The sequence below is a fragment of the Melitaea cinxia genome, chromosome 8, assembly GCF_905220565.1.
Source record: "Melitaea cinxia chromosome 8, ilMelCinx1.1, whole genome shotgun sequence".
NCBI classification, from domain to species: domain Eukaryota; kingdom Metazoa; phylum Arthropoda; class Insecta; order Lepidoptera; family Nymphalidae; genus Melitaea; species Melitaea cinxia.
This window is the reverse complement of record NC_059401.1, coordinates 2870566-2896827: the sequence shown is the minus strand read 5'-3', so window position 1 is coordinate 2896827 and position 26262 is coordinate 2870566. Positions and strand designations below refer to the sequence as shown.

The 26262-nt window shown below is 36.7% G+C and overlaps 1 protein-coding gene and 1 long non-coding RNA gene across 2 annotated transcripts; both read right to left on the bottom strand.

The window, feature by feature from the left end:
- Positions 1 to 16560: 16560 nt before the first annotated feature.
- On the bottom strand, positions 16561 to 17239 carry LOC123655930. Its single transcript, XR_006743471.1, has 2 exons — positions 17184 to 17239; positions 16561 to 16662 (listed from the first exon to the last, which is right to left on the bottom strand). It is a non-coding gene; the product is annotated as an uncharacterized LOC123655930 (long non-coding RNA).
- A 2133-nt stretch (positions 17240 to 19372) lies between these two features.
- On the bottom strand, positions 19373 to 24185 carry LOC123655926 (juvenile hormone acid O-methyltransferase-like). Its single transcript, XM_045591666.1, has 5 exons — positions 24126 to 24185; positions 23470 to 24031; positions 22023 to 22194; positions 21150 to 21258; positions 19373 to 19623 (listed from the first exon to the last, which is right to left on the bottom strand). The coding sequence occupies exons 2-5, from the start codon at positions 23829 to 23831 to the stop codon at positions 19445 to 19447; spliced, it is 822 nt and encodes a 273-aa protein (XP_045447622.1). The 5' UTR covers positions 23832 to 24031; positions 24126 to 24185; the 3' UTR covers positions 19373 to 19444.
- Between the last annotated feature and the right edge of the window lie 2077 nt (positions 24186 to 26262).

The following is a 26262-nucleotide window of genomic DNA, read 5'->3' as shown; positions in this document are numbered from 1 at the left end:
ATATAATGAAATAATAAATTTAGGAATCACTCACTTTTGATTTTGGATCCAATTCAAGGCGAAGAATGAAAATACGTGATCAAAATTTCCTCGAAGCTCGTTCGGCAAGTCGCCCTCAATGTCCAGCACCATGAAACTGGTGTGATCATTCGCGTAATGCTCATTGGCATACTTTACCATGTTTTCGCTAATATCACAACCTACCAGTCTTTCACAATTATTAGGAATATTTTTTTTTAGTATACTCATCGTTACGCTTCCATCTCCGCAACCTATGTCTATAACCGTGATTCGGCCGTCTTTCCATTTAATTTGCTTTCCGTACTCTTCTAAACATTCCAAAGCTTCCTTTTTTTGTAAAATATTATTTTTATGATATAACTCAGCGTTGTTCATTTTCGTAAATTTTTTTGAGATATTTGTTTGATTCGGATGTGCGTGCGTTAAGTCGCTGCGTTCGTCTCAGCTTCGACGGACAGTCTCGTCAGGAGAGTGGTACCTAAGTGTTTATATGTGCCATCGATATACCGTATAGTCGACTGCTTTGGCAAGATGGTCGAGGAAAACTGGGTTGAGTTCTGGTTACGGGCTTTGTCTCACAATCTGAAAAAGATAAATATGCAATGATTAAAACACATATTAACGTTAACTAAATTAATAACAGAAATTATAAATAGCTATACGAACACGTAAGTGAATTTTTGTATTTTTACCCACATAATATGTTGATAGTTTCTCATGTAAGTGACTGTATGTTTTCAATGAGAAAATAAATATTCTTTAAACCTAATTGCTTCCGAATAATTACTAAAAAATAATGACCAATTGATTGCGATATTATTCATTTTTTATTTTTCTCAATACTTTACGGTCCTTCCATTCCAACTAAAGAAATATTTTATTACTTTGATTGTATTTAATCACATAATTGGAAATGGTAAATAATCGTAAGAAATCGAGCTTTGCAAAACGCGCCACCTTTGGTCAATAAAAATATGACGACCAAGGTTGTAGACGTCGACGGTTATTTATATTTTTCTCTTTGGTTTTTTGCTTACGAGTGCAGTTTTTTTTTTTTTTTTTTTTTTTTTTTTTTTTTTTTTTTTTTTTTTTTTTTTTTTTTTTTTTTATTACGATATGGGCTTACTCTTGACCTCAGTCTAGCCCTAGAGCACAGACGAGGTCGAAGATGGAGCGAGTTCGCCCAGAAGAAGCCTGTTCACTCGCGCTTTAAATATGTTCGGGTTATATGAACTCGGAAATACAGACGCCGGCAGGGAATTCCATTCCTTGGCTGTGCGCATTAAAAAAGATGATTCGAAGCGCTTTGTACGTATGAAAGGTATATCAATCAGGTAGGAATGAAAGCCCGCGGTACGTCTGAAAGTCCGATGGAAGAAAGGAGATGGGGGTATGAGCTCGTGCAGCTCCAGGGCACACTCTCCAAAGTACAACCTGTAAAAGACCGTTAGACTGGCAACCTTTCTTCGGTGAGCCAGAGTATGAAGAGATTTCACCAAACTGGCATTACCGATAAGCCGCTTGGCTCTGCGTTCCACTGAGTCCAGTGTGGCGAGTTGATATTTAGCTGAGCCATCCCACAAGTGACTACAATATTCCATGCACGATCGGATTTGAGCTTTGTATAGCGTAAGAAGCTGTTTAGGCGTGAAATATCGCTTAACCTTATTTAAGATGCCAAGCTTTCTGGCCGCAGTTTGCGCTTTGGACTCAATGTAATTGCCAAAGTTGAGGTTAGAATTCAACTCTATGCCAAGGAGGTCGAGGGTATCGGACACAGGGACAGGTGTACCACGGAAAGTAGGAGTCAAGTTGAAAGGACTCCGTTTGGTGGAGAATAAACAGGCCTGCGTTTTGGCGGCGTTGAACGTGACCAGGTTGCAATCACCCCATTGGGATACTTGCTCCAGTATTGAATTTGTTCGTTCCACCATGGCCTCTCTCTGAGAACGTATTACGTCCCTGCTGTCTTTTGCGCTGGACAAATATCTCTCAACAATCGTACTGTCATCTGCGTATCCAACAATGCCTGGTCGTAGCATGTCGTTAATATGGAGCAGGAAAAGAGTTGCAGAGAGAACAGAACCTTGAGGGACGCCGGCGTTTATATCCATCAGGTCAGAGGAGCAGCCGTCCACGACCACTCTGATCGACCGTTCACTCAAAAAGTCTGAAATCCAGCTACAAAAGTCAACAGGGATGCCATAAGCAGGAAGTTTGCTAAGGAGACTTGCGTGCCAAACCCTGTCGAAGGCCTTCGAGATATCTAGTGATACAGCGAGTGCCTCACCATGTTTCTCAATGGCTTCGCCCCAGCAGTGTGTGACATACACCAGAAGATCTCCAGTAGACCGCCCCTGACGAAAGCCGTATTGGTGGTCACTGAGGAGTTCATTGTCCTCTAGGTAGTTCAGCAACTTGCTGTTAAGTACCTTTTCCATGACTTTGCAGAGCATGGAGGTGATGGCGATTGGTCGGTAGTTGCAGGGATTCACTCGGCTACCCTTTTTGGGCACTGGCTGCACATTAGCCAGCTTCCAAGATTTTGGCACCGTTCTAGTTTGAAGAGAGAGGCGGTACAGGCGCGTGAGAACAGGAGACAGCTCAGGTGCACAGGCCTTTAGGACGCGCGCAGGTATACCGTCAGGTCCACTAGTCTTATTCACGTCAAGGTTCAGCAAAACTCTACGGACCTCTTTATTGTGGATCGTAATCTCTTGCATAGAAGAGTCACATCGAGGCAAGGATGGTGGTTGTGTAGAGCTAGCGTCAAGACGCGAATTGCTCGCAAAGAGAGATGCAAACAAGTTTGCCTTTTCCACTGCCGAGTGAGCTAGCGAACCATCAGGCTTCTGCAGAGGAGGCAATGTATGGCGGCAGAAATTGGACTCTACTGCCTTCGACAGAGACCAGAATTGTTTACTACCAGGGGGGTAGGAGGCAAGTTTAGCGCCTATACGACGGATATGGTCGAATCGGGCCTTTTGTAATATCCGTTTGCAGGACTTGGTGGCTGAATTAAAAGCTTTCTTCCTCGTGCGAACCCCCCGCGCTCCAGCTTTGGCATCGCGGACCTGTACCCAAGCTTTGTAAGCAGACTCTTTAAGGGCTTCAGCATGGGCGCACTCAGCGTTGTACCAAGGTCGGGATTTGTGGTCGAGCGATATGTCAGAGAAGGGTATAAAGTATTCCATTCCCTGTCGGATCACGCCCGCAACTGCCTCAGCCGAACACGAGGGGTCACCCGAGGAAAAACAGACTTGCCGCCATGGGAAAGATGCATAGAAATGCCGCATCTCTTCCCAGTCCGCTAACTCATATCGCCACACTCTTCTTGTGCCCCTTGGACAGTTGTCCGGAGGAGAGGCGGTCGATATGGATTTCACCAGACAATGGTCGGATGATCCTAGAGGGGCAGATACTGAGACCGAGTGTCTGTCTGGATCTGTAGTCAGCAGAAGGTCCAGGCAATTGGCTGTATGGCTAGCAATATCTGGTACCCGTGTTGCAACCTGTACCATCTGGGTAAGATCGAGTGCTAACGCGAATTTGCGCGCCTCCCTCCCAGCGTGGCATGTTTTCTCGTACGGGAACAACCACTGCTCGTGGTGGGCGTTAAAGTCCCCGAGAAAAACAAGTTCCGCCGTCGGATACCGTTGCTGCGCTTTGTCTGCCATCTCTGTAAGGTGGTCGAAGAGCCTGGTTGTCTCCTGATCTCCACTGTGCGACCGATAAACACAGGCGTAGACAGTCTTGTCCACGCCGGTGTCCACTAAAACCCACAATGTAGAGAACCCGGTCGCTTCAAAGCACCGGAGTCGCTTATAGCAAATGTCATTGCGGACGTACACACAGACCCCAGCGTGTTCCTTGAACTTATGTTCTAATGAGTAGCATGGGTAGTTGAGGTACGTCGCATCTGCTGGACATTTGATTTGCGTCTCCGTTAAGAAAAACAGATGCGGCTTCACGGTCTCGAGGTGGTGGTAGACCGGGTCAATATTGGAATGCAAACCTCGGATGTTAATGAGGTGCACCTTCAGTGGGAGGAAGTGCAGCCGTTTTTTAACTTTTTTCCTTCTTTGTGCTTTTTTCATATTAAGGAGTGATGATGGGGAAGCAGTTGGATGTCGAGGCGCAGCTTTTACCATGCGGATTCTCTAGGCTAAGCCGACCATTAGAGGAGCTCATCTGGAGACTGCGGGGACGCCCGAGCCCCCCTGGAAATCGCCACCGGGTCCTCCCACCCAGTCGCCAACTGGCACGGTGGAGCCATCCCAGGATTTTTCGCGAGGTGGCGGGGCAGCCTTTGCCACGTGGCTGGCGCGCTAGGGCCCCCAACTGCCTGCGGTCGGTCAACGGCAAGACCGTGCCTCGGATCCCGCTACCCTCCAGTATGAGCTGCCCGGTACAGTGCAGTCCAAGATTCCGAAAAAAAAAAACTGCGCAAGCTGCGCAACTGACACTCTTCTAATCCCCCAAAGGCACTGGTACTCCCGCTCACAGACGGAACGCAGCAAGCTGCTTGGCGTCTGGTTCCAACGGGAGGGTGGTCGCTGCCAGGCGGCCCCTAAGTGGGACCTACCACCGCGTTGTGTGGGGGTCGTTCAGCCGTCACCAAAAGTAAATTAGTGGTGCCGTTGCCCGGGGTGGACCACTAGGAGGTAGACCCCAACCACCCAAAAAAGTTTTGTTATACACTCAGAGTCACATTTACCGGTTGTAAATAAAGGCTATTTTGTACTAAAGTTAACGGCTGGAGGTAGAATGGGCCATTAGGGCCTGTTTCTCCTAGACTAATATTGTCAAAAAGAAAGATCTCGTATTTTAAATACAAGGACATCAAGTTTTACATCATTTTACATTTATTTTCATCAGCCTCACATAATTTCACTCTGATCTATTTGTGTAAAATATACCTTTTCTTTTGTTATTATAACATTTAATTTTTCATTTTATAATCATTATTAGTATCTAAGATTTTTATTTTTGTGTTACCCACATTAGGAATTCTAAACATTTTTGAATATCATATCAAAAATTGACCGCTCCAGCGGGGTTCGAACCCGCGTCTCCGTTCCATAACTTAATTGGCTAGAGCGCCGACACGGCAAGTCGGAGACGCGGGTTCGAACCCCGCTGGAGCGGTCAATTTTTGATATGATATTCAAAAATGTTTATCATTATTAGTATTATATTTTTTATCTTAAATCTTATATATAAAATTCACGTGTCACAATGTTAATTACAATACTCCTCCGAAACAGCTGGACCGATTTTTATGAAATTTCGTGTGCATATCGTGTAGGTTTGAGAATCGGCCAACATCTGTTTTTAACCGACTTCAAAAAAAGGAGGAGGTTACTCAATTCGACCGTATATATATATATATTTTTTATGTATGTTCGGAGATAACTTCTTCGTTTATGAAGCGATTTTGATAATTCTTTTTTTGTTGGAAAGGAGATATTCATAGTTTGGTACCATGATAAGGAAACCAGGATCTGATGATGGATCCCAGAGAAATAGAGTGAAACTTTCAAAAATCGTACGGGTGACTAGTAAATTTAATCATGTTTTCATTAAGTACTATAAAGCACTACTATTTAATAAAGGTCTGGAGTCGATCTGATGATGGAGAAGAAAGATAGTCGAGGGAACTCTTCAACAATTTATAGCAATTACCTGCTTTTTAAACTTAATTCGTTTCTATTGATGAGAACTTTGCACCTGTATTAGTTATAAGTGCCATTACAGTCTGATGATGGAGACGAAAGATAGTCGAGGGAACTCTTCAACGACTTATAGCAATTACCTGCTGTTTGAACTTAATGCGTTTCTATTGATGAGAACTTTGCATACGTATGAGTTATAAGTGCCATTTCAGTCTAATGATGGAGACGAAAGATAGTCGAGGGAACTCTTCAACGACTTAAAGCAATTACCTGCTGTTTGAACTTAATTCGTTTCTATTGATTAGAACTTTGCACCTATATGAGTTACAAGTGGCATTAAGTCTGATGATGGAGACGAAAGATAGTCTAGGGAACTTTTCAACGATTTATAGCAATTACCTGCTGTGTGATCATCTCTATCGCAGGACCAGGTTTGATGATGGAGCCCATAAACACTCGAGGGAATTTCTCAACAATTTTCAGCAGTTATACCTTTTTCTGTTTGACGACCGCTTTGATATAACGGTGCATGTGCCGTGTCGGCGGCGCCTAAACACCGACGGTCGCGGGTTCTATTCCCCCCCGGAGTGGATATTTATATTTATACAAATATTTATTTTCGGTCTAGTTGTTAATCCTTGTGGTTCTCCCAACCTAGCCTCGGAGAACACGCTAGGCCGTCAGTCCCGGTTGTTATTACGTACACCTGATAGCGAACTTTACTCATAGTATGTCGACGCGTTAGCGCAGCGGTCACAGCACCGGCTGTTGCGCTGGCGTTAGTGGGTTCAATCTCCGCACACGACAGACATTTGTATTGGCCATATAGATGTTTGTCATTGTCTGGGTGTTTGTGCTTGTGTATTGTATATGTTTCCGGACCCCCGTGGTGCCAAGTAAATACTACAACAACCTGGCTACAATAACAAATACAAACAACACACACAACAAACAAGTACAAAAAATATTATTAGATATGTCAAAACAATAACAGAATAATAACAGTATTCAACCTAATAGTCAACGAAACAAATTGTGAAAGAAAACTGAATACAACTTATGAGTAGATACTAGAGTACTTATTGTTTTACTTGGCACCGACTTCAAAATTATAAAATATTTATTTAATCATTTCTGATTAACTAAATCAAAATACGAATTACTTTGTACTAAGTAAATTTATTTTTCACTTTTTAGTTTCCTGTTTGAAGTCGGTTTTTTTTTGTTAAAAATTATTTTATTCATACTCATAGTTATAAGAATTTTTAAACGCTTCACACTCAACGGATTCCCCCAGTAGGATTTTCCCCTGTGTTGCGGGTCCGGAAACACATACAATACACAAACACAACGCCCAGACCACGACTAACATGATACGACTACAACGATACACATGTCTGTCATGAGCGGGAATCAAACCCGCGACCGCCAGCGCAACAGCCAGTGCTATTACCGCTGCGCTAATGCGTCGTCAAAAGTTATGGGGGGGGGGGATAAGAGGGTTAATAACATACATATATGACAAAACAACGTTTGCGGGGTCAGCTAGTATATATATATATAAAAATTCTCGTATCACAGTGTTAGTGTCTAAACTCTTCAGATAAGTTGATTGATTTTTATGATTTTTGTTCCTTATTAGCCACTCAAAAATAAGTCATATTCCTTGTGCATTGTGGTGTTTTTTACAAGTCAAAAAAGACTTAGAATCTAGGACTGATAAGATCTAGAATACCAGGAGATTAAAAAGTATGTGCAATCACTTAAATTGAGACAATAAGAAACGATTGAAAAGGTTGAAGATCCAAAAAAATCGGTGCAATTCCACAGTGACCAATACAATGACCTAAATAAAAAATTTGGAGTTACTAGAAAATAATTGAATTAATATGGGATCCCTCGAATCCAAAATCAAATTTTTGGAGAATGAGTACAAACTATTAAAAATGGAACTGAACCCCAACTACCAAAATGATAGTCTTCTGAATTCGGAGGTCTTCGGTGTCGCGAAAAGAAGAAATGATAATTTACTAGACTTAATTCTCTCAATCACAAAACATGCCTGCGTTAAAATCGACACTGAAGGCATTCTAGAAATAAACCGTATTACTTCCAAAAATAAAGTTAAGGGACGCTGCACAAATATTATAGTTAAGATGAAATCTCGTCTCCTGAAAGAAAATTGAATTTCAGGTATTCGTAAAAACATATAATGAATCAGGATCTTGGAGTAATCGGTAATATCAGCAGGCTTTACGTTAATAAGAACTTTACTCAGTTTAATAAGATATTATTTAAGAAATGCAGAGCGACAGCAAACCCAAAAAAGAGCTACCAGTACGTATGAACAAAAAACGGAAGAATATTTCGACGGGTAGTAAACAATTTGAATACATCACAATAGACATGGAAAGACGTTTTTGGAATTTTTTGGAATTGGAAAAGTCATATTTTTATACTTATTGAAATATATGAAACATACTTTATTAAATCCAGATTTTTTAATTCCTATGTAGAAACGACCAGATGGTAGTTACCTCAGTTGCCATATTTTTAAGCAAAATGTAGAGGCAGACAACTGAAATATCTCGTAAATTAAACATAATTAGAAGAAATAAAATATACTTGCAAATATTTTAGCAGTGATGAAAATTTCAACAAATTTGGTATGAAATTGATAAAATGGGAGCACTTTTTCCTATTATGTGCTCTCCTGAAAAGTAGCTGTTTTGTATATAACTCTTTTTACTTTGCCCCCGTCGATTTGTGAGATGAAACGACGTCTTCCCTGTTGTACAAATATAGCAATATTATCCTCTATATTGCAAGAATTGTATAATGTTTATAGTAAGACTATTTACAGTGTTAACTATTTATGTAGGTATTCAATTTTTTTTACAACTACTAAAAGTTTTTTTCATTCTTAAGATTTTTTTGTCGTAATCAGTTACTATAAAGTTGCCTCTCTATCGATACATATTCTTCGATATTTTATAAAGAATTCTTTAGCCGCAAGACTTGCATTTAGTATGCATCGCAGATGCGCGTAATACAGGTGTGACGTGTTGATTCAAGATCGCAACTTTAACTATGAAAGCATAATTGCACTGTTTGATTTATATTTTATATAGCGCCGCGTTGGCGCAACGGTCACAGAAACGGTTTGTGGCTGTTACGATGGCCGTTGCGGGTTCGATCCCCGCAAATGACCAACATTTGTACTGCTCATACAAATGTTTGCCGTGGTCTAGGTGTTTGTGCAGTCTTTGTGGGTCTCCCCACGATGCCTCGGAGAGCACGTTAAACCGTCGGTCCCGGTTGTTATCATGTACACCTGATAGCGATCGTTACTCATAGTAGGGAATATATCTGCCAACTTTTCCTAGATGTTAAAAGAAGCCTGTGCCCAACAGTGGGATATTACAAGCTGAAGCGTAACGTGATATAAAAATCACATGTACTTACATAATGAATATACACATCGAAAAACTTTGTTTATATAGTTATACGTACGCTTCACAGAGTAACGACGAATACAAAAAGATTGTTATAAGAAATTTATATCGAATTGCGAGGGTAACATCAAAAATAATTTGCGCAGCGGTCAAAGCACTGGTTGTTGCGCTGGCGTTCGCGGGTTCGATCCCCGCTCACGACAGATATTTATGTATATATCGATGTTTATCGTAGTCTGGGCGTTTTTGGTTGTGTATTGTGTGTTTCTGGACCCCCGACACAGGCGAAAATCCTACTATGGGCCGTTGACTGTGAAGCCATAATTTATTTACTACTTATAATACTAAAACGTCTTGGACTATTATAAAAGCTACAAAGGGTGGCTCAGCTTATCCTAGGAAGTTTAATTTAAAAAGTATAGAATATACGGACGGTCAGGACATAATTATGTAATCCATTTGTTAGGTTTTTTCCAGAATGTATTTGGTAAGCCTTCTAAAAACTATCTACCCCCATCGGAAAATCCCTTAATAACATTAACTCTTGTGCTCAAACATCATTAATTACTACTGAAAAAACTTTAAAAACCTTAGACGTAAGGGGGTGTCTTATAAAATTAGTCATCCTTAGACTTATCGGAAATTGGTTTACGTATACGAAATTTGGCAATCAAGGACCTAGATTTATGGAACCACTATAGTAATAGACAATTTATTGGAGTAAATTTTTAGGTTATTGTGTCGTTTTTTATTCGAAATAGCGAAATAAATGGATTTTTTCTTGATTTTATTTTTATTTTAAACTGATATAATGACGATCATTAAAGATTGTTGAAACTGCTATAATTAACTATTACCTGGAGGGATAGCTATAAGAGTTATCTCTTATTTTATTTATTTATTTAACAATTTTTTATACGTACAAGATTATACACAATATTTTGTCATGGAGACTCACGTATAATGGGTGTGCTTATCCCTGTGAGAGATTTCTTCCAGCACACCCAAAAAGGAACGATTACAGACAGAAATTAAAGTAGGTAGACAGACATACAAAAGAAAATATTAAATAATTGATATATATATACACATATACGCGCGCACACACACACATACATATATATACACACATACACAAACACACACATACAGACACATATGGATATGCACACGCGCAAACATATACTCACACAGTCCATAAACATATATACTCATACAAAAAAAAAAAATATATATATATATATATATAGCTGACACACAAAATAATAATATTCAAATATAAATATATTATACCCACATAGTTAAAATTATGATAAGGAAAGATAATGCTCTTTTAATTTTTTCTTAAATGTATATATGGACGTGCAAGTGCGAATTGATGACGGCAATGAATTCCACAGCCTAGCTGCGTGAACAGTATAGGAATTAGTATAGAAACCAGAAGAGTGTGAAGGAATACGCAACAGTAGTTGTACGTTGGATCGGCACGAGGAACCAGGAGGATGTAAAAATTCAAAACGCTCGCGAAGGTAATTAGGTGACAAGGGATTAAATAAAATGTTATAAAGGAGACAAAGAATATGAGTATTCCTGCGAAGCCTAATGGGAAGCCATTTGAGCTCACTTCGAAACTTAGAGACGTGGTCAAACTTACGAAGTCCAAAAATAAAACGAATGCATGAGTTCTGTAGTCTCTCTAGTTTATTGAGTTGTTCTTCAGTAGCATCTAGATAACAAGCATCAGCATAGTCAAGGAGAGGAAGTAAAAGTGATTGAACAAGAATAGTTTTAGTTTTAATGGGAAGAAAGTATTGGAGATTTTTTAGTGAATGAAATGAATAATGTACTTTTTTAGAGATTTCACTGATATGTTTGGACCAAGACAAGTCGCGGCTAAAATGAAGGCCTAGATTTTTTGCCGTGTCGACATAATTAATAGGTACGCCATTATACGTCACAGTAGGAACATTATAAGTAGATAGGCAAGAGTGCATATAACGGCTACCAACAATCAGTGCCTGTGATTTTTCGGGGTTGACGACAAGACCAAAACACTCAGCCCAGTAGCTAATACGATTAAGGTCTTCATTAATATGAGCAATAGCAGCCGTTACATCCGCAACACTAAATTGTCGATACAGTTGTAGATCATCAGCATAGAGGTGAAAATTGGAAGAGATTACCGTTGTAATTGTATTTATGAAAATAGAGAATAGTAAGGGAGACAAAACTCCACCTTGAGGAACACCCGTCCTAAGAGTGCACCAATTTGAATAACATTCACTCAAGCAAACACATTGAGAACGATCCCGGAGATAAGAATCGAACCAGCTACACGCAGAGGAAGAAACATTTAAAGATCTTAAGATACTTAATAAAATGTCAAAATCCACAGAATTGAATGCATTGCTGAAATCCAGCAAAACAACAACCGTAAGATTCTGATGCTCCATAGCAAATCTGATATCCTCCGAAACTTTCACAAGCGCAGTAACAGTGCTATGTCCCGATCGGAATCCAGACTGCCAAGGGTTCAGAAGACAGTTAGTTAGCAAGCATCGAGACAATTGCTCATGCACAATATGCTCCAGCACTTTAGAGAGGAAAGGAAGTATGGAGATAGGACGATAATGAGTTAGTGAAGTAGGTTTGTTAATTTTTGATAAAGGGACAACGTGGGCTTTTTTCCACGCTGACGGATAAACACAACTAGAGATAGAGTAATTAAATAAATGAGTTAGTATGGGAAGAAATTCTGGAAGAATGATACTTATCATTCTGGAACATATTCCATCTTGACCAGCAGCAGTAGAATTTATAGATAAAAGATGTTTTTTAACTTCGTGTTCGCTAATCGGTTGCAAAGCAAAAGAAGAACAATTTGGTAATAAAGATTTGGATAAGTCCGATATAGTTTTTGATTTTTTGTGGTCGTCCAAAGAAATAGGTGAAGTTGAAAAGTAAGAGTTTAAAGCGTTGATATCTACAGAATTGTCACAAGAAGATGGAGATTTTCCAATACCAAAAGATTTAAGGAATTTCCAGACATGTTTACCGTCAGAACTTTCAATAGTGCTGTGAATATAACGACGCTTCGCCTCGCGACACATTTTATTGCATAAGTTACGTAGGGACCTGTACCGATCCAAGTTGAAATCAGATGCATTTTTTCTTAAGCGTGACTTTGATTTATCACGCTTGGTCATACATTGCCTTATTGCCAGGGTAATCCATGGCGCTGGGTTATGTTTCAGTTTTACTCTTTTTAAAGGAGCATGTTGATTAAATAAATCAGTTATTGTAGAGTTCAACCAAGCAACCTTAGCGTCAATACTCACTTCGTTATAAAATGGTGCACAATCAATTTTGGAAATGTCTAATTTCAGTTTTTCAACATCGATATGACTGAAGCCTCGACGATATGAATACAAGATTTTACGATTAGAGCGGCGGATTTTAAATGATAGAAAAATAAGATCATGGTAGGAAAAACAAGAGGTTAATTGGCCATGAGCGGAAACAAGTTCAGGAGAAGAGACGATAATAAGATCAAGAAGAGAAGGAGTGGTATTTGGAAAGTGATGTGTAGCAGACAGTGAAAGGCAATGTAAGTTTATTGAAGAGAGAATAGAAAGAAGTTTACACGAACGAGCATCGTTTTTAATTAAACACGTATTAAAATCACCTAAAAGTAAAAAATTTTGATAGATAGGAACAAAATTAAAAAGGATGTTTTCTAAAGTGGAGAAATAATCTATATGGATAGAAAGACTGTAAAGGACGCCTAAAAGTGTTTTGGAAAACTCAAAGTTGATTTCAAGAAAAAGGAATTCTGCTGATTTCGAATATTGGCTTGCGGAGGAATAAACAATTTTGTACGGAATATCAGCTCGCAAATAAATGCAAACCCCACCACCACCCTTACCGACTCTGTCATTTCTTATTAAAATAAAACCAGGTAGGGTAAACCTAATTAAAGGGAAAGGTAGGTTTTAGAAAAGTTTCAGAAATTAAGATGGCATCGACAAGACTGTTACTGAAGGTCGCAGAGAGATCAGAGAAATGTGCGGGTACACTCTGAGCGTTTATATGGACAATGTTTAAATTACGAGAAAAAGGTGCAAAGATGGAACGCAGTTGATCATTCATTGGCGAGACTTGTGCATCATCGCTTTCTGCACTAAAATAGTCGTCAGAAGAAGAGCCAGAATTTAAACTTAAATTAAATAAACTACTGTTCATAATAAAATAAACACAAATGAATCAGCCTAAAATATATAAATAAAGGTATAATAAACTTAATTTTAATTAAAGTACTAAATACACTACAAAAAAGTTTTGAATTATAATACAATACAAAACACACTCAAAACATAATAAAAAGCATACATAAAAAAAACAAGTGAAAAAAAAAATGCAAAATAATAAAAATCATGTAACAAATTAAAAAAAAAAAAACAAGATAGTAGAACTAACTTTGTCGCATGTCTTCTATTGTCAGGCTAGTCATTCAAATCACTATATTATGTTAAATATTAATGCATATCCGTCAGCTTGTATACTAGAAATCAATTAAACCAAACAATCAATACAAATTAAAAACTAGCTGTGTTAGCGACTTCGTCCGCGTGGTGTGGTGTACATACTTAACATGTTCAACGTATTTCTATAAAGTGGTATAACTTTTTACGAACACTAAATGTCAAGCCAAACCGGCCACAACAAATTGGCAGAACCACATACAAGTCGGACAAGCCGCTTCACACCAAGAAATAAAAAAAAATAAAAAATAAAAAAAATAAAAAAAATAAACTGACAACCATTGTTTTAGATGCTATTTGCGTTGATAAAGGTGCCAATAAAATTCCTCTCATACATCTTAAACATACAGACAGCGACCAGTTACATTTTTATTATATGTATTGATAATACACTAAGAAGTAATAATATAGTGACAAAGATATATAAAAATTTAAGGAAGGTAATACTAAAATTTATGTTATCAGAGTGAGTAAGCCGTGACAAAGAAATTAAACGAATACCCTATAATACAATAACAGAATTTACGAAACAAAATAAAATAATGCGACAAACAAAACATTCTGTAAGAAGCCTGAGAATTGCAACAAAATCATAGTTAAATTATAACTTGCGCCTTGGTTTCCGAGGAGATTTCGCGATGGACTTCGTAGTTTCCTTGGAAGCGCTGTCCCCTGCCTGTACCTGCAGCTTAGAAGTTGCTGGACATTGAGATATGACTGCTTGTAGTTCTGACATAGTTTCGACTTTACGGCGTGTCTTGTCTGGGAGCAGTATCACAATTTTCCCATCAGAAGTCCAGCAGCTGTTAATACCGAATGTTTTTCTAGTCTCCATAAAAACATTGTGTCTTGACTTTGTAAGAAATTATGAGATCGTGACACCCGTGCCTTTCAGAAGAGTTTTTGATGTCCAAACAGACTGCCTACTAGACAGGGAGTGGAATCGAACTAAAATAGGTCGCGGCTTGCCCTGGCTACTTCCCAGACGATGACACACTTGCAGGTCACTTGCAGAGACGTCAGCACATTCGAGTTGATCGTTGAATATTTTTAAAACTGTATCCTTGGGCTTTTCACTCTTCTCCTCAGCGACTCCATGGGTGAGAATTATTTTTCTCCTTAAATGAGCCTCATGGCGTTCCAGGCCAAGTGTTAACATCTCAACTTGAGACTTAAATAGCGTGAGTGTTTTCCACACAAAAGCTTTAAAGTCGAGAAATTCACTAGAAAGAGACTTAAGATCCTGAGGTGAGGTAGCTGCCGTTAAGGAAAGTTTATTCAACCTCTCTTCATAGTTCTTCATACGGGAGTCAAACATGTTAACAATTTCTTGATAGTTAGATGAAAGCTTCATTGATTGATCCATCTTAGTTGGAAGAAAGAATTAAAACTTTTCTTATGCAAAGTAAAGAAGTGATCAAAGGAATGGAGTGTGTGTATTAATGACAATTAACACATTAAAAAAACTCGACTAATTATTAAAATATATATCGAGCAACAAAAACAACGTGTGTCGCCTAATTCTCAATCTACCCGAAAAAAAGAAAAAATCTCTTATATAAATAAGACCGCCTTTGCATACTTATTTGTTTTGTATCTGATTGTTATAAATGGGATCTTTTTTGGGTGCAATAAAGTTTAGTAAATATAATAAAACCGTTGAAAAACATAAACTGGCAAACACTTTTATTCCATAATTCTGACATAGGTTTCACGCGATTTACACAAGCAAATATAAATGGACCTTCAAAGTAAACATAATTTATGTATGCAATTTCAATATTATTTATTTATTCATACTTAATTGATTTGTTGTTATTAAATACTATACATTCCTAATAACTTAACCAAGTTCATTTGAATAGTAGGTACTAGTCATGAAAGGAATGTTTACATTCGTAACGTCGCATTCGCGAAGATTCGCGATTTTTCTATATTCACATTCGCATTCTCTTTGCGAAACGATGCGAAAATTTGACGAATGTTATTAATTTATTTTATGATGATGGATATGAAAAAACAAAAAGGTTTAGGCGTGGTTGTGTTTCATATAAAATAGTCTTTTAAGTAAAAAACTAATCCAAAAATGTTTGCATAACAGATTTTAAACAACTGCTAGATAAATGATACAGCTAAAGAATCGACTGCAAAGAAATTATAGAATGAGGCAATAACGTGTTTGGTGAACATTTTTATTGAGATTACAAAATTTTGAGCTGACTGACTAGGGAAGAAAAATAAATCTTCACATGAGAATCCTACTCACACTTATTGTTAGACGATTTGATTGCTTACTTTTAATTGATCTAAATATATCTATTACCTCTATATATTCTCTTACACAGATAAACATCTACTTGAGTTCAGTTGAATTCAGAATAATTTTTTAAATTTTAGGGTGTTAAATACAAACATACTTATATGATCTACTCTCAGAGGGAGGCGACTGCTTTTTAACCGACTTCAAAAAAGGAGGAGGTTACTCAATTCGACAGTATATATATGTACGTTCCGTGATAACTTTGTCGTTTATGAACCGATATTGATGATTATTTTTTGTTGGAAAAGAGATATTTTAGGTATGGTACCATGATAAGGAAACCAGGATCTGATGACTGGACCCATCCCAGAGAAATCGAGGAAAAGGTTCGAAAATTCGCATAACTTTTTACTGGTGTACCGATTATGATGATTTTTAATTTAATCGAAAGTCGATGTTTATCATATTAAATTTCATCGAGATCTGATCACAACTTTTGGAGTAATCTTCTGACGTTTGATAATACGAATTTACTTGACTATTTTTTCGTCTACCTACGTTGTACCTATTACTTGTCGATGTAATTGAAGTCTGTTCTCGTTTGCCAGTTTTTCTTCGTTTGCCAGCAAACACAATTATTTGTAAATACTCCTGGGTTACATGCCGGTGTTTGACGTTTACGGTGTTCCGCCACATTCCACAAGATGAAACTTTTTAAACATTTTTGAATATCATATCAAAAATTTACTGCTCCAGCGGGGTTCGAACCCGCGTCTCCGACTGACCGAGTCGGCGCTCTAGCCAATTAAGCTATGGAACGATGTACCCGCTAGAGCGAAACTTTTGATAACATGATGATTTTTATTTTCGGTTTAAGCGAACCGTGGCGCCGTCTATAATGAGTTCTTTACAGAGACCCGTAACTATTCAAAGTTTCATATTACACTGAAAATCTTTGACAGGAGACGACACCACGCTATTTTTAATACGTACGATTTTATTTTTGTGTCACCCACACATTAGGAATTCTAAACATTTTTGAATATCATATAAAACACACACACACATCGTGGTACATCGTTCCATAGCTTAATTGGCTAGAGCGCCGACACGGTCAGTCGGAGACGCGGGTTCGAACCCCGCTGGAGCAGTCAATTTTGATATGATATTCAAAAATGTTTAGAATCCCTAATGTGTGGGTAACACAAAAATAAAATCGTACATATGAAACTTTTTGCTGAGCTGCCAGGTAAATAAATTAAAAGTAAGAAACTTTTTAAAAAACAATCTTTTATTTTAAATGTACTAAAAATAATTACATAAACTTTTCAATTAAAACTTTTACAATCGAGATGTACTGTCATTACACAAATTATCTACACTGGACCGCCAAGGAAAATGGTAGCGTCGGCATATCTATAATAATATATATAAAAGCGAAAGGTCACTCACTCATCACGAAATCTCCGAAACTATAACACCTACAAACTTGAAATTTGGCAGGTAGGCTTCTTATGGGACGTAGACATCCGCTAAGAACGGATTTTACGAAACTCGACCCCTAAGGGGGTAAAACTGGGGTTGTTTTTGAAGTAAGAGACTTGAAATTTAAAATGTACGCTCTTTAGATGGTGAGAAGGTGTTGAAATAATGTATCTTTAGAAATCAACTCCTTTTTGGGGTTACAACGGGGGATGGTAGGTTGAGTCCCTCATCACGAAATCTCCGAAACTATAACAGCTATAAATTTGAAATTTGGCAGGTAGGTTCCTTATAAAGTGCAAACATCCGCTAAAAGCTGATTTTACGAAACTCGACCCTTAAGGGGATATAACGGGGGTTGGAAGTTCGTATGAAAGTGAGGAAAGAGACTTGAAATTTAAAATGTATGCTCTATAGATGGTACAAAGGTGACCAAACAATGTATCTTTAGAAATCAACTCTCATTTGGAGTTAAAACGGGGGATGGTAGATGGACTCACTCATCACAAAACCTCCGAAACTATTACAGCTACAAACTTGAAATTTAGTAGGTAGGTTCCTTATAGGGCTTAGACATCCGCTAAGAACTGATTTTACGAAAATCGACCCCTAAGGGGATAAAACGGGGGTCGGAAGTTTGTATGAAAGTCTTATGTTTTTAAAGTAAGAGCCTTGAAGTTTAAAATATATGCTATATAGATGGTGAGGAAGTGTCCAAATAATGCATCGTAATCTATATAGTTATATATAAAAGAGAAAGGTCACTAACTCACTCATCACAAGAACTCAAAAACCGCTGGATGGTCTATCCATCCAGGTTGGACAAAGATAAAATTTGGCAGGGAGGTAGATTATAGTTAGCAGACGTCCGCTAAGAACGGATTTTACGATATTTCACCGCTAAGGAGGTTTAATTGGGGTTGATAATTTGTATGAAACATATACAGCCTGAAAATAAAAATAAAATGTGGTGTATAGAGAGGTTTTATAAAAATAACTATTAAATTATACTAAATTGTACCTTTTAAAAAATTACTCAGTTTAATAAGCATTTCAATTGACTGAAATAAAATAAAAAATTGCGTTAAACATCTTAACAGTAATGCATATCTTCATAACCACGCGAACGTATTCGCGGGCAACAGTTAGTGTATTATAAAACAAAGTCCCCAAAAGTGTATGTGATCGATTCGCTCAAAATCTACTGAATGGATTTTCATGCGGGTTCACCATTGGAGAGAGGCCTCCACCATTGGCAAGAGGAAGGTTTACGGAACGGCTAAGCTGATTTTGATGAGAGTTTCACTGGAAGTTTGCCGGGAAAACTTTGTGACACACTAATTTCAACGCGGGCGAAGCCGCGGGCACAGCTAGTATCATATATAAACCTGAACGCGATTACTCATACCGCAGTGTACTAAATTTTTTGAAGATGTCAATGGGTTGGTTAAAGTAGAATAGCCCCTAGTAAGCTTGTGTTGCAAATGGCAATGGACAGGGCACATAGCTCGAAGAAAATATGGCCGAAAGGTTCTCGAGTGGCGACCGCGTACCGGGCCCCACAGCGTTGGCAGGCCCCCCACGAGGTGGACCGACAATCTGCTCAGGGTCGCGGGAAGCCGCTGGATGCGTGCTGCGCAGGACCGATCGTCGTGGATAACATTAGGGGGGCTTATGCCTAGCATTGGACGTCCATAAGCTGATGTGATGAAGCTTGTGTTGCTCCTTCGCAATATTAATCACAACAAAAGGATACAAAGTTGTTTATATGATTTTTATTTGAATTATTATTGTATTTAAGATCAAAATTAGTCTATAGTCTTCAATTTTAGTTTTTAACACTTTTTGTGTATTGAGACAATGTAAGCTTCTTTCCAAATTGATGGAACCATAGCTTCACATTACACGATGTCAGACGATAATAAAAATAATGCTGCCTTTGACGTATAGTTAAGTTATATTTTTATAAGTCTTATTAAAGTTTGTTCTTCCAGAAATGCAACAAATGGACTATTTTCTTCCCTTGGCTACAATAAGACGGTAGTTGAATGTCGCTTTGATTGATCCATCTACATTACTGCTTGCATTATCTATAATATGCATATCTTGAAGAACCTTAATGTAATCTAGCAGAAAATCTTCATCTAAATCTTTTGGTATTTGAAAAGGAATAACTGCTTTTACGGTTCCTGAAAGTAAAAGAAATTGTTTTAATATATTACACTTAATTATCCAACAGCATATCCATGTTAGCTTGTAAATGTATGCCATAATTTCCAGTTAATATTATGTATATAAACATATTTCACTCATTCATTAAAAATAAATAGTCAACTTTACTAAAAATTATTAACAATTACGAAAGTTTGTATAAAATATTGTTAATCTATACATATAATAAAATGGTAGGAAAGTCAAAACTGTACATTGAATATTTTTTTAAAAGAATACTTGGGGTGTGATCCACACTCGATACCGAAGCCAAAAATATAGTTTTTAGAATTTTTGTCTGTTTGTCTGTTTGTCTGTTTGTAAGTATGTATGTCCGGGATAAACTCAAAAAGTACCGCATGGATTTCAAATCTTCAAATTTGGCACGAATATTATTAAAAAGTCGGGTCAACATATATGCTACAAATTATCACTCTATCACCTATGGGAAACGAACAGTGAACCTTTATTTCTTCAACGCATTCTGTAACAACGTGTAATCTAACGACGCATATTTGAATGTCGTTATTATGTTAAGAAACATGCTATAAGCTAGCTTCATACTATAAATAATATTATAAATAAAGACATTCTGTAGTATATTTAGTATCAGCATTGCACCCGTGCGAAGCCGGGGCGGGTCGCTAGTTTACTAAAAAACAACTTGTATTTCGACATATATATTTAAAAATATGTTTATATTTTCTTGTATTCTGTATCATCAGTATTTTAAGTTCTGTGTAGCTGAATTTTGTCTTGTGTCTTTTGTCTTTATGTTTTGATGAAAATATCATTTATAAGTCAGTTGCTGTGTGCTTACGGCAGTAAGAATATAGCCACCCTCTCTCTTCCCGTGGGTGTCATAAAAGGCGACTAAGGGATAACACAGTTCCACTACCACCTTGGAACTTAAAAAGCCGACCGATGGCGGGATAACCATCCAACTGTAGGCTATGAAATACACAGGCCGAAGACGGGCAGCAAAGTCTTTGGTGCGATAAGGTCAGCCCTGCGGTCACCAACCCGTCTGCGCGGTGGCTATGGGCAAAACACATGAGTCCATGCAATTTTTGGCGCAAACTTGTGGATGCCTATGTCCAGCAGTGGACTGTATTAGGCTGAAGTGAAGTCAGTTGAATTCTTTTTTATTTATTTCATTATTTGTTACAATGAGTAAGGATTCATCATCGAGCAACAAAGTAAGTTGGCCGTTTCAACTAAAAATTGGTGTTAAAAGGAATTGTAATAAAATTGTATTTGAAGAAGAACACAAAAAAAAAAAAATAATGATTCAGTTTGGTGCAGTAATTCTAATGTTATGCTGGAACATACATTTCGGCAATTCATTTTCTGAAGTATTCCAAATATTTGGATGATTTTCTTAATTTTTCATTTCATTAGAAGCAGAAAAAAGAAATAAAACCGATTCGTTCTCAAGTTATGGCGTAATCAATGGTAATAGGGATTCTTTTTTTATTTAAAAGTAGTCGTGTACTAAACTTACCTTTAAGGGCATCCAGGTTTGGATAAACAAATGTCTTCTGCAAACATTCGACTTCCACCGAAGTAAATCCGATCGACGTCATCAATTGTTTGACCTTCTTTTCAGGTTCCTTAGAAAAATTATGAAACATTTTATTAATGGAAAACTTCATTTCGTGAAATATCATACACGTAACAACAACGTACACATAACTGAGGTAGGGCACAGCAGGAATTTCCTGCTCAAATTATGCAGCAGCCCGACTGGGGTAGTACCTCGACCTTACAGAAGATCACAGCGAAATAATACTGTTTTCAAGCAGTATTGTGTTCCTGGTGGTGAGTAAGGTGACCAGAACTCCTGGGGGGGATTGGGTCGCCAACGCGCTTGCGATGCTTCTGGTGTTGCAGCCGTCTATAAGCTACGGTAATCTCTTACCATCAGGTGAGCCGTACGCTTACTTGCCGACCTAGTGATATAAAAAAAAACATGTCTATTTAATTTACAAGTAAATCCCTACCAGGCGGTATCAATTATGTTGCTTGATTGTTTATTATGTTTCTTGCGTTTGTGTCTACGTTTTTGTTCTTATTATTATCGTTTATCTTTCGCAATAAAATAATTTCTAACATGAAAGTAATTTTTTTACTAACTCTTTGTAGAATCTAATATTCAATTTAAAAAAATTAGCTCTGAATAATTTTTCTTTACTAAAAAGTACTATAAATATTAGTAACTATATAATTATTATTAATGATGTAGTCAAATTTAGATAACTTCTACTAACGATAACGATAATGTGAATGTGTATGAACAGTTATCTATTTTTAAACTATTTACGTAACCACAAAATGCAAAAAGTAATACCTATCTGATAATAAAGTGATTTATTACCTGACAGTCATGATAGGGTGAAATAAAGCGTTCAACATCTTTCATCCATAACTTCCATCTTGTTGAGCGAGATAGAGTGCGATAAACGTCAAACATCGGCATGTGACCCAAGAATACTAAAAAGCACTCGCCTCCCTCCGACAGTAAATCATGTATATTTCTAAACGCCACTCTGAAATTTTTTAAATTTCATATATTTAAATATTTTACTGCTGGGCGACGGCCTTTTCTTAGAGTTCGACTGAAATAGGTTTTTCAAATGTAATAAAAACCGAAAATCAAATTGGTCATGTACTGGTCAAAATAAAGTCTATTTTTCATATTCGTTTGCTTTTACATGCAAACGGCTCAATGGTGACGAACAAAAATATCTTAAGGCTTCTCACTCAACGGAATGCAAAAAAAAAAACAATAATAACGTTATCTAGTTTATGTTACACTCGCACTAAAACATAGAGTAGAACATCAGATTTTGTAAAATAAGCATATTTTGAAAATAATTATAAGGAATTATCTTTGATCAAAACGAAAAAACCTTACACCTATAATGAGTATGCATGTCTTTTTTAATTTTGTTCGCCTCTGTGAGTCTGTCAATATTTCTTTATCTTAGCCGTGTGTCGAAGCTAACGATTGATTTAAAAAAAAAAAATTGTTACAAATGGGTACGGATGTACTAAGTTAAGTGTTGTGTTAAGTTTTCTGGCTAAACTATTTTTAGTTTTTTTTTTTTTCGCTGTAATAATTTAAAAGTTATATGAAATTAAAAATAAACTTTTGTATCCAGCATTGAAAACACGTCGATAGTTCCCGAATAAACCCAAGCTCGCTTGACGGCAATGTTAATTTCTATCCACTCTAGCATATAGCTGATACAGTGCTTTAAAGACTTTTGAGCCGTTGATACTGTACGATAGTGAAGTTGTTTTAACATTATGACGTCACAAATAATCGTGGCACGTTCGTAAAATTTTTTAGAGTTTTCCAAATCGACTATTTATATTTTTTATCGATTCACGTTACGGTTTCAAAATACAATTTAAAAAATCAATATTTTTTTTTATTCAAAAACCCAGTTTTGATGAATCTAAGCAATGTAGTTTAGACGATGAGCTAGAAATTTGTGTACAGCTTGTTGTGGGTCAAAACATGTTCTACACGACATGTACGACATGTTCTACAAATTTTCCCAGTAAGCATTATAAGTATTATCTTCGTTCTTACAAATTCAATTTAAAGAATTAAATATTTATTTATTTTTAAGGTTTATATTATATGCAAGGCATATAATATAAACGATTGTATTTTTAAACTAATGAGCTAATACACATAAAAAATACATTCGAATTGAGAAGATCCTCCTTTTTAGAGGCGGTTAAATAACTGCAATTGTAAAATAAATATAAAAAGAAGAATAGAATTAAATAATAAACTTGAAATCACTCACTCTTGATGTTGGATCCAGTTCAAGACGTAGAATGAAAATGCGTGGTCAAAATTTCCTCGAAGCTCGTTCGGCAAGTCTCTCTCGATGTCCAGCACCATGAAACTGGTGTGATCATTCGCGTAATGATCATTAGCGTACTGTACCATGGCTTCGCTAATATCACAACCTACCAGTTTTTCACAATTATTGGGGATAATTTTTTTTAATATATTCATCGTTACGCTTCCATCTCCGGAACCAATGTCTATAACCGTAATTTCACCTTTTTTCCATTTAATTCGCTTTTCGTATTCTTCAAGACATTGCAAAGCATCCCTTTTTGTAATAATGTTGTATCTGTGATATAATTCAGCGTTGTTCATTTCGTTTATATTTTTAAGCGATATCTATTTGATTCGAGTGTGCGTCCGTTAAGTCGCTGCGTTCGGCTCGGTTTCGGCGAACAATCTCGTCAGGAGCGTGGTACGTAAGTATTTATAATATGTGCCACCGACACACTGTATAGTCGAACACTGTGGCTATGGTCGAGGAAAGCCAATGAAACAATAACTGAGGACTGGAACTATGATAAACACATAAACTGAATAACTTGATCTGATTGATTTTAATTTTTAAAATTGTCAAACTTAGTCTCACGAAATATATAATATACTAACGGATCCCTGCCCACTTTATTGGGCGTTAATTGTTTTTGTGATGCAAATATATAGAAAAGTTTTCATCTCGATTGTGTATTTCTCAGATTTGGTTTACATATACCTACCATTATTTTTCACTGAATTTTTATCTTCAATAAAAATAAAATATAGCTCATATCACTCCTGAAAAGTGTAGCTTTCTGTTAGTGAAAGAATTGTGGATCGAAACAGTATTTCTGAAGATTACCCCCGACAAACAAACAAAGAAATTTTACCTCTTTATAATATTAGTATAGATTAGGTTCCTGTATTCCCTAGCTGGGACAGAGGGCGTCCACAGTGCATTTCCATTCCGAAGGTCTCCCGAAAGTCTCGCGAAACGCTTTTTAAACCATATAAATTTTAATTTTTAAATCATATAAATTTTAATTTATATTTTATTTTAATTTTTTATTTTAACGTTGTATGATGGTAGTAGATGTTTTAAAGAAAAGTTTATTTTGTTGTTTTTAGAGCATTTGAATAAAAGCTTGTTTTTTTAATGTTTTGAACTATAACTTCTTTACGCACGCTTGACTTGGGGAGTAAGCTAATTAATGCGTGACGAGAGCGTTACGAAAAGTGTGATCGGGTGAAGCAGACGGATATATAAGTCTTAAGCACACTCGTTTTTATTTTTATTTTTAGCGCTATTATTATTCGTAATATCTATTATCATTAACACTTTTTATTGTACATCAGAAGGAAACGTTACAAAATTTGACACGTATAAAGAAAGATGTACAAAGGCTAAGAGCGATTTCTTAAATTGAAAACATTCATTTTTAAATTTTTATTCCTGTTACTATAACAATATAATTTTAAAAAAATGCCCTAAGTTATTATAAGACATATAATATATACTATTGGTACGGGTATATTAATTTTTTTTTATAGAAGAGGGGGCAAACGGACAGTTGGCTCACCTGATGATAAGTGAAAAACAACATCCACAGACACCCGCTACATTAAAGGATTAGCAGGCGCGTTGCCGGCCTTTCAAAAAGGAATATGCTCTTCTTTTGAAGGTTCCTAGTTCGTATTGGTTCGAAAATACCGTAGGTGGCAGCTGGTTCCATAGAGGGGTCGTGCGTGGCAGAAAGTGGCGCAAAAATCGAGCTGTCGTAGACTTTCAGACATCGAGGAGATGTGGTTGAAATTTAATGATAAATAAATAAATTTAATAATTAATGATATCAACGTCAAAGATAGCTCCTAAAACTATAAAAAATAATGTAAAGATTCGATATATCATAATGTACAAAAAATTAAGAATTTTAGGTAACTAATGTATTTTAATCGGTAACTAATACGAGTATAGTCATGGAAATAGCTTTTGAATTACTGCATCGTGCATGATTATACTATAGTCGTTCGATGAGCTATCCTTAAACAATAGATAAATGCTATCGCGGGGTTTTATAACTATATGAAAGAGAATTATTACAACTATATTATATATTACTAGTTGACCCGGCAAACGTTGTCTTGCCGCTAAACGCTATTTAAAAATAGGGGTTGATGGTAGAGGGTTGAAAATTTAGGGCTGTATGTATTTTTTAATGTTGTATCATAAAAAAATAGAAATTAAAAATTTTGTCTAAAAAATAAAATAAAAAATTTAGGGGTGGACTAACATTTAGGGGGATGAAAAATAGATGTTGGCCGATTCTCATAGATACGGGATAAGCACAAAAAATTTCATCAAAATCGGTCAAGCCGTTTCGGAGGAGTATGGCAACGAAAACTGTGACACGAGAATTTTATATATTAGATCGTTATTTTAACCGAGGCCGAGGATTTATACATATTAGAGGCCTAATCCCAATGGTAACAGGCTGATTGAGCCTATCAGATATTTTTGTCTGTTTCTTTTGTTTTGGTAGCACCGTTAATATTTAGATACTGTCAATCTTTCCTAGTGACAGTTTATCAAAAAAAAAAAACATATTTTATCATATTGGATATTAGATACCGAGATAAAAAAAGTAGCAAACACTTCTAATCTATAATAGTGACAGATTTCACACGGCTTGCACAATAGAAGTAAATATAATATCATGTTCGACATGTTTTAAACATGTATACAAATTTTATAAATAAAAAATTTATTTTA

Excerpts from the sequence above, each read along its gene's own strand:
- LOC123655926 (XM_045591666.1), bottom strand. The coding sequence starts at position 23,831 with ATGAACAACGCTGAATTATATCACAGATACAACATTATTACAAAAAGG. Across the intron at positions 21,259-22,022 it reads CACCCTATCATGACTGTCAG|GAACCTGAAAAGAAGGTCAA; the intron begins GTAATAAATCAC and ends AATTTTTCTAAG. Across the intron at positions 19,624-21,149 it reads AAACCTGGATGCCCTTAAAG|GAACCGTAAAAGCAGTTATT; the intron begins GTAAGTTTAGTA and ends TTTTACTTTCAG.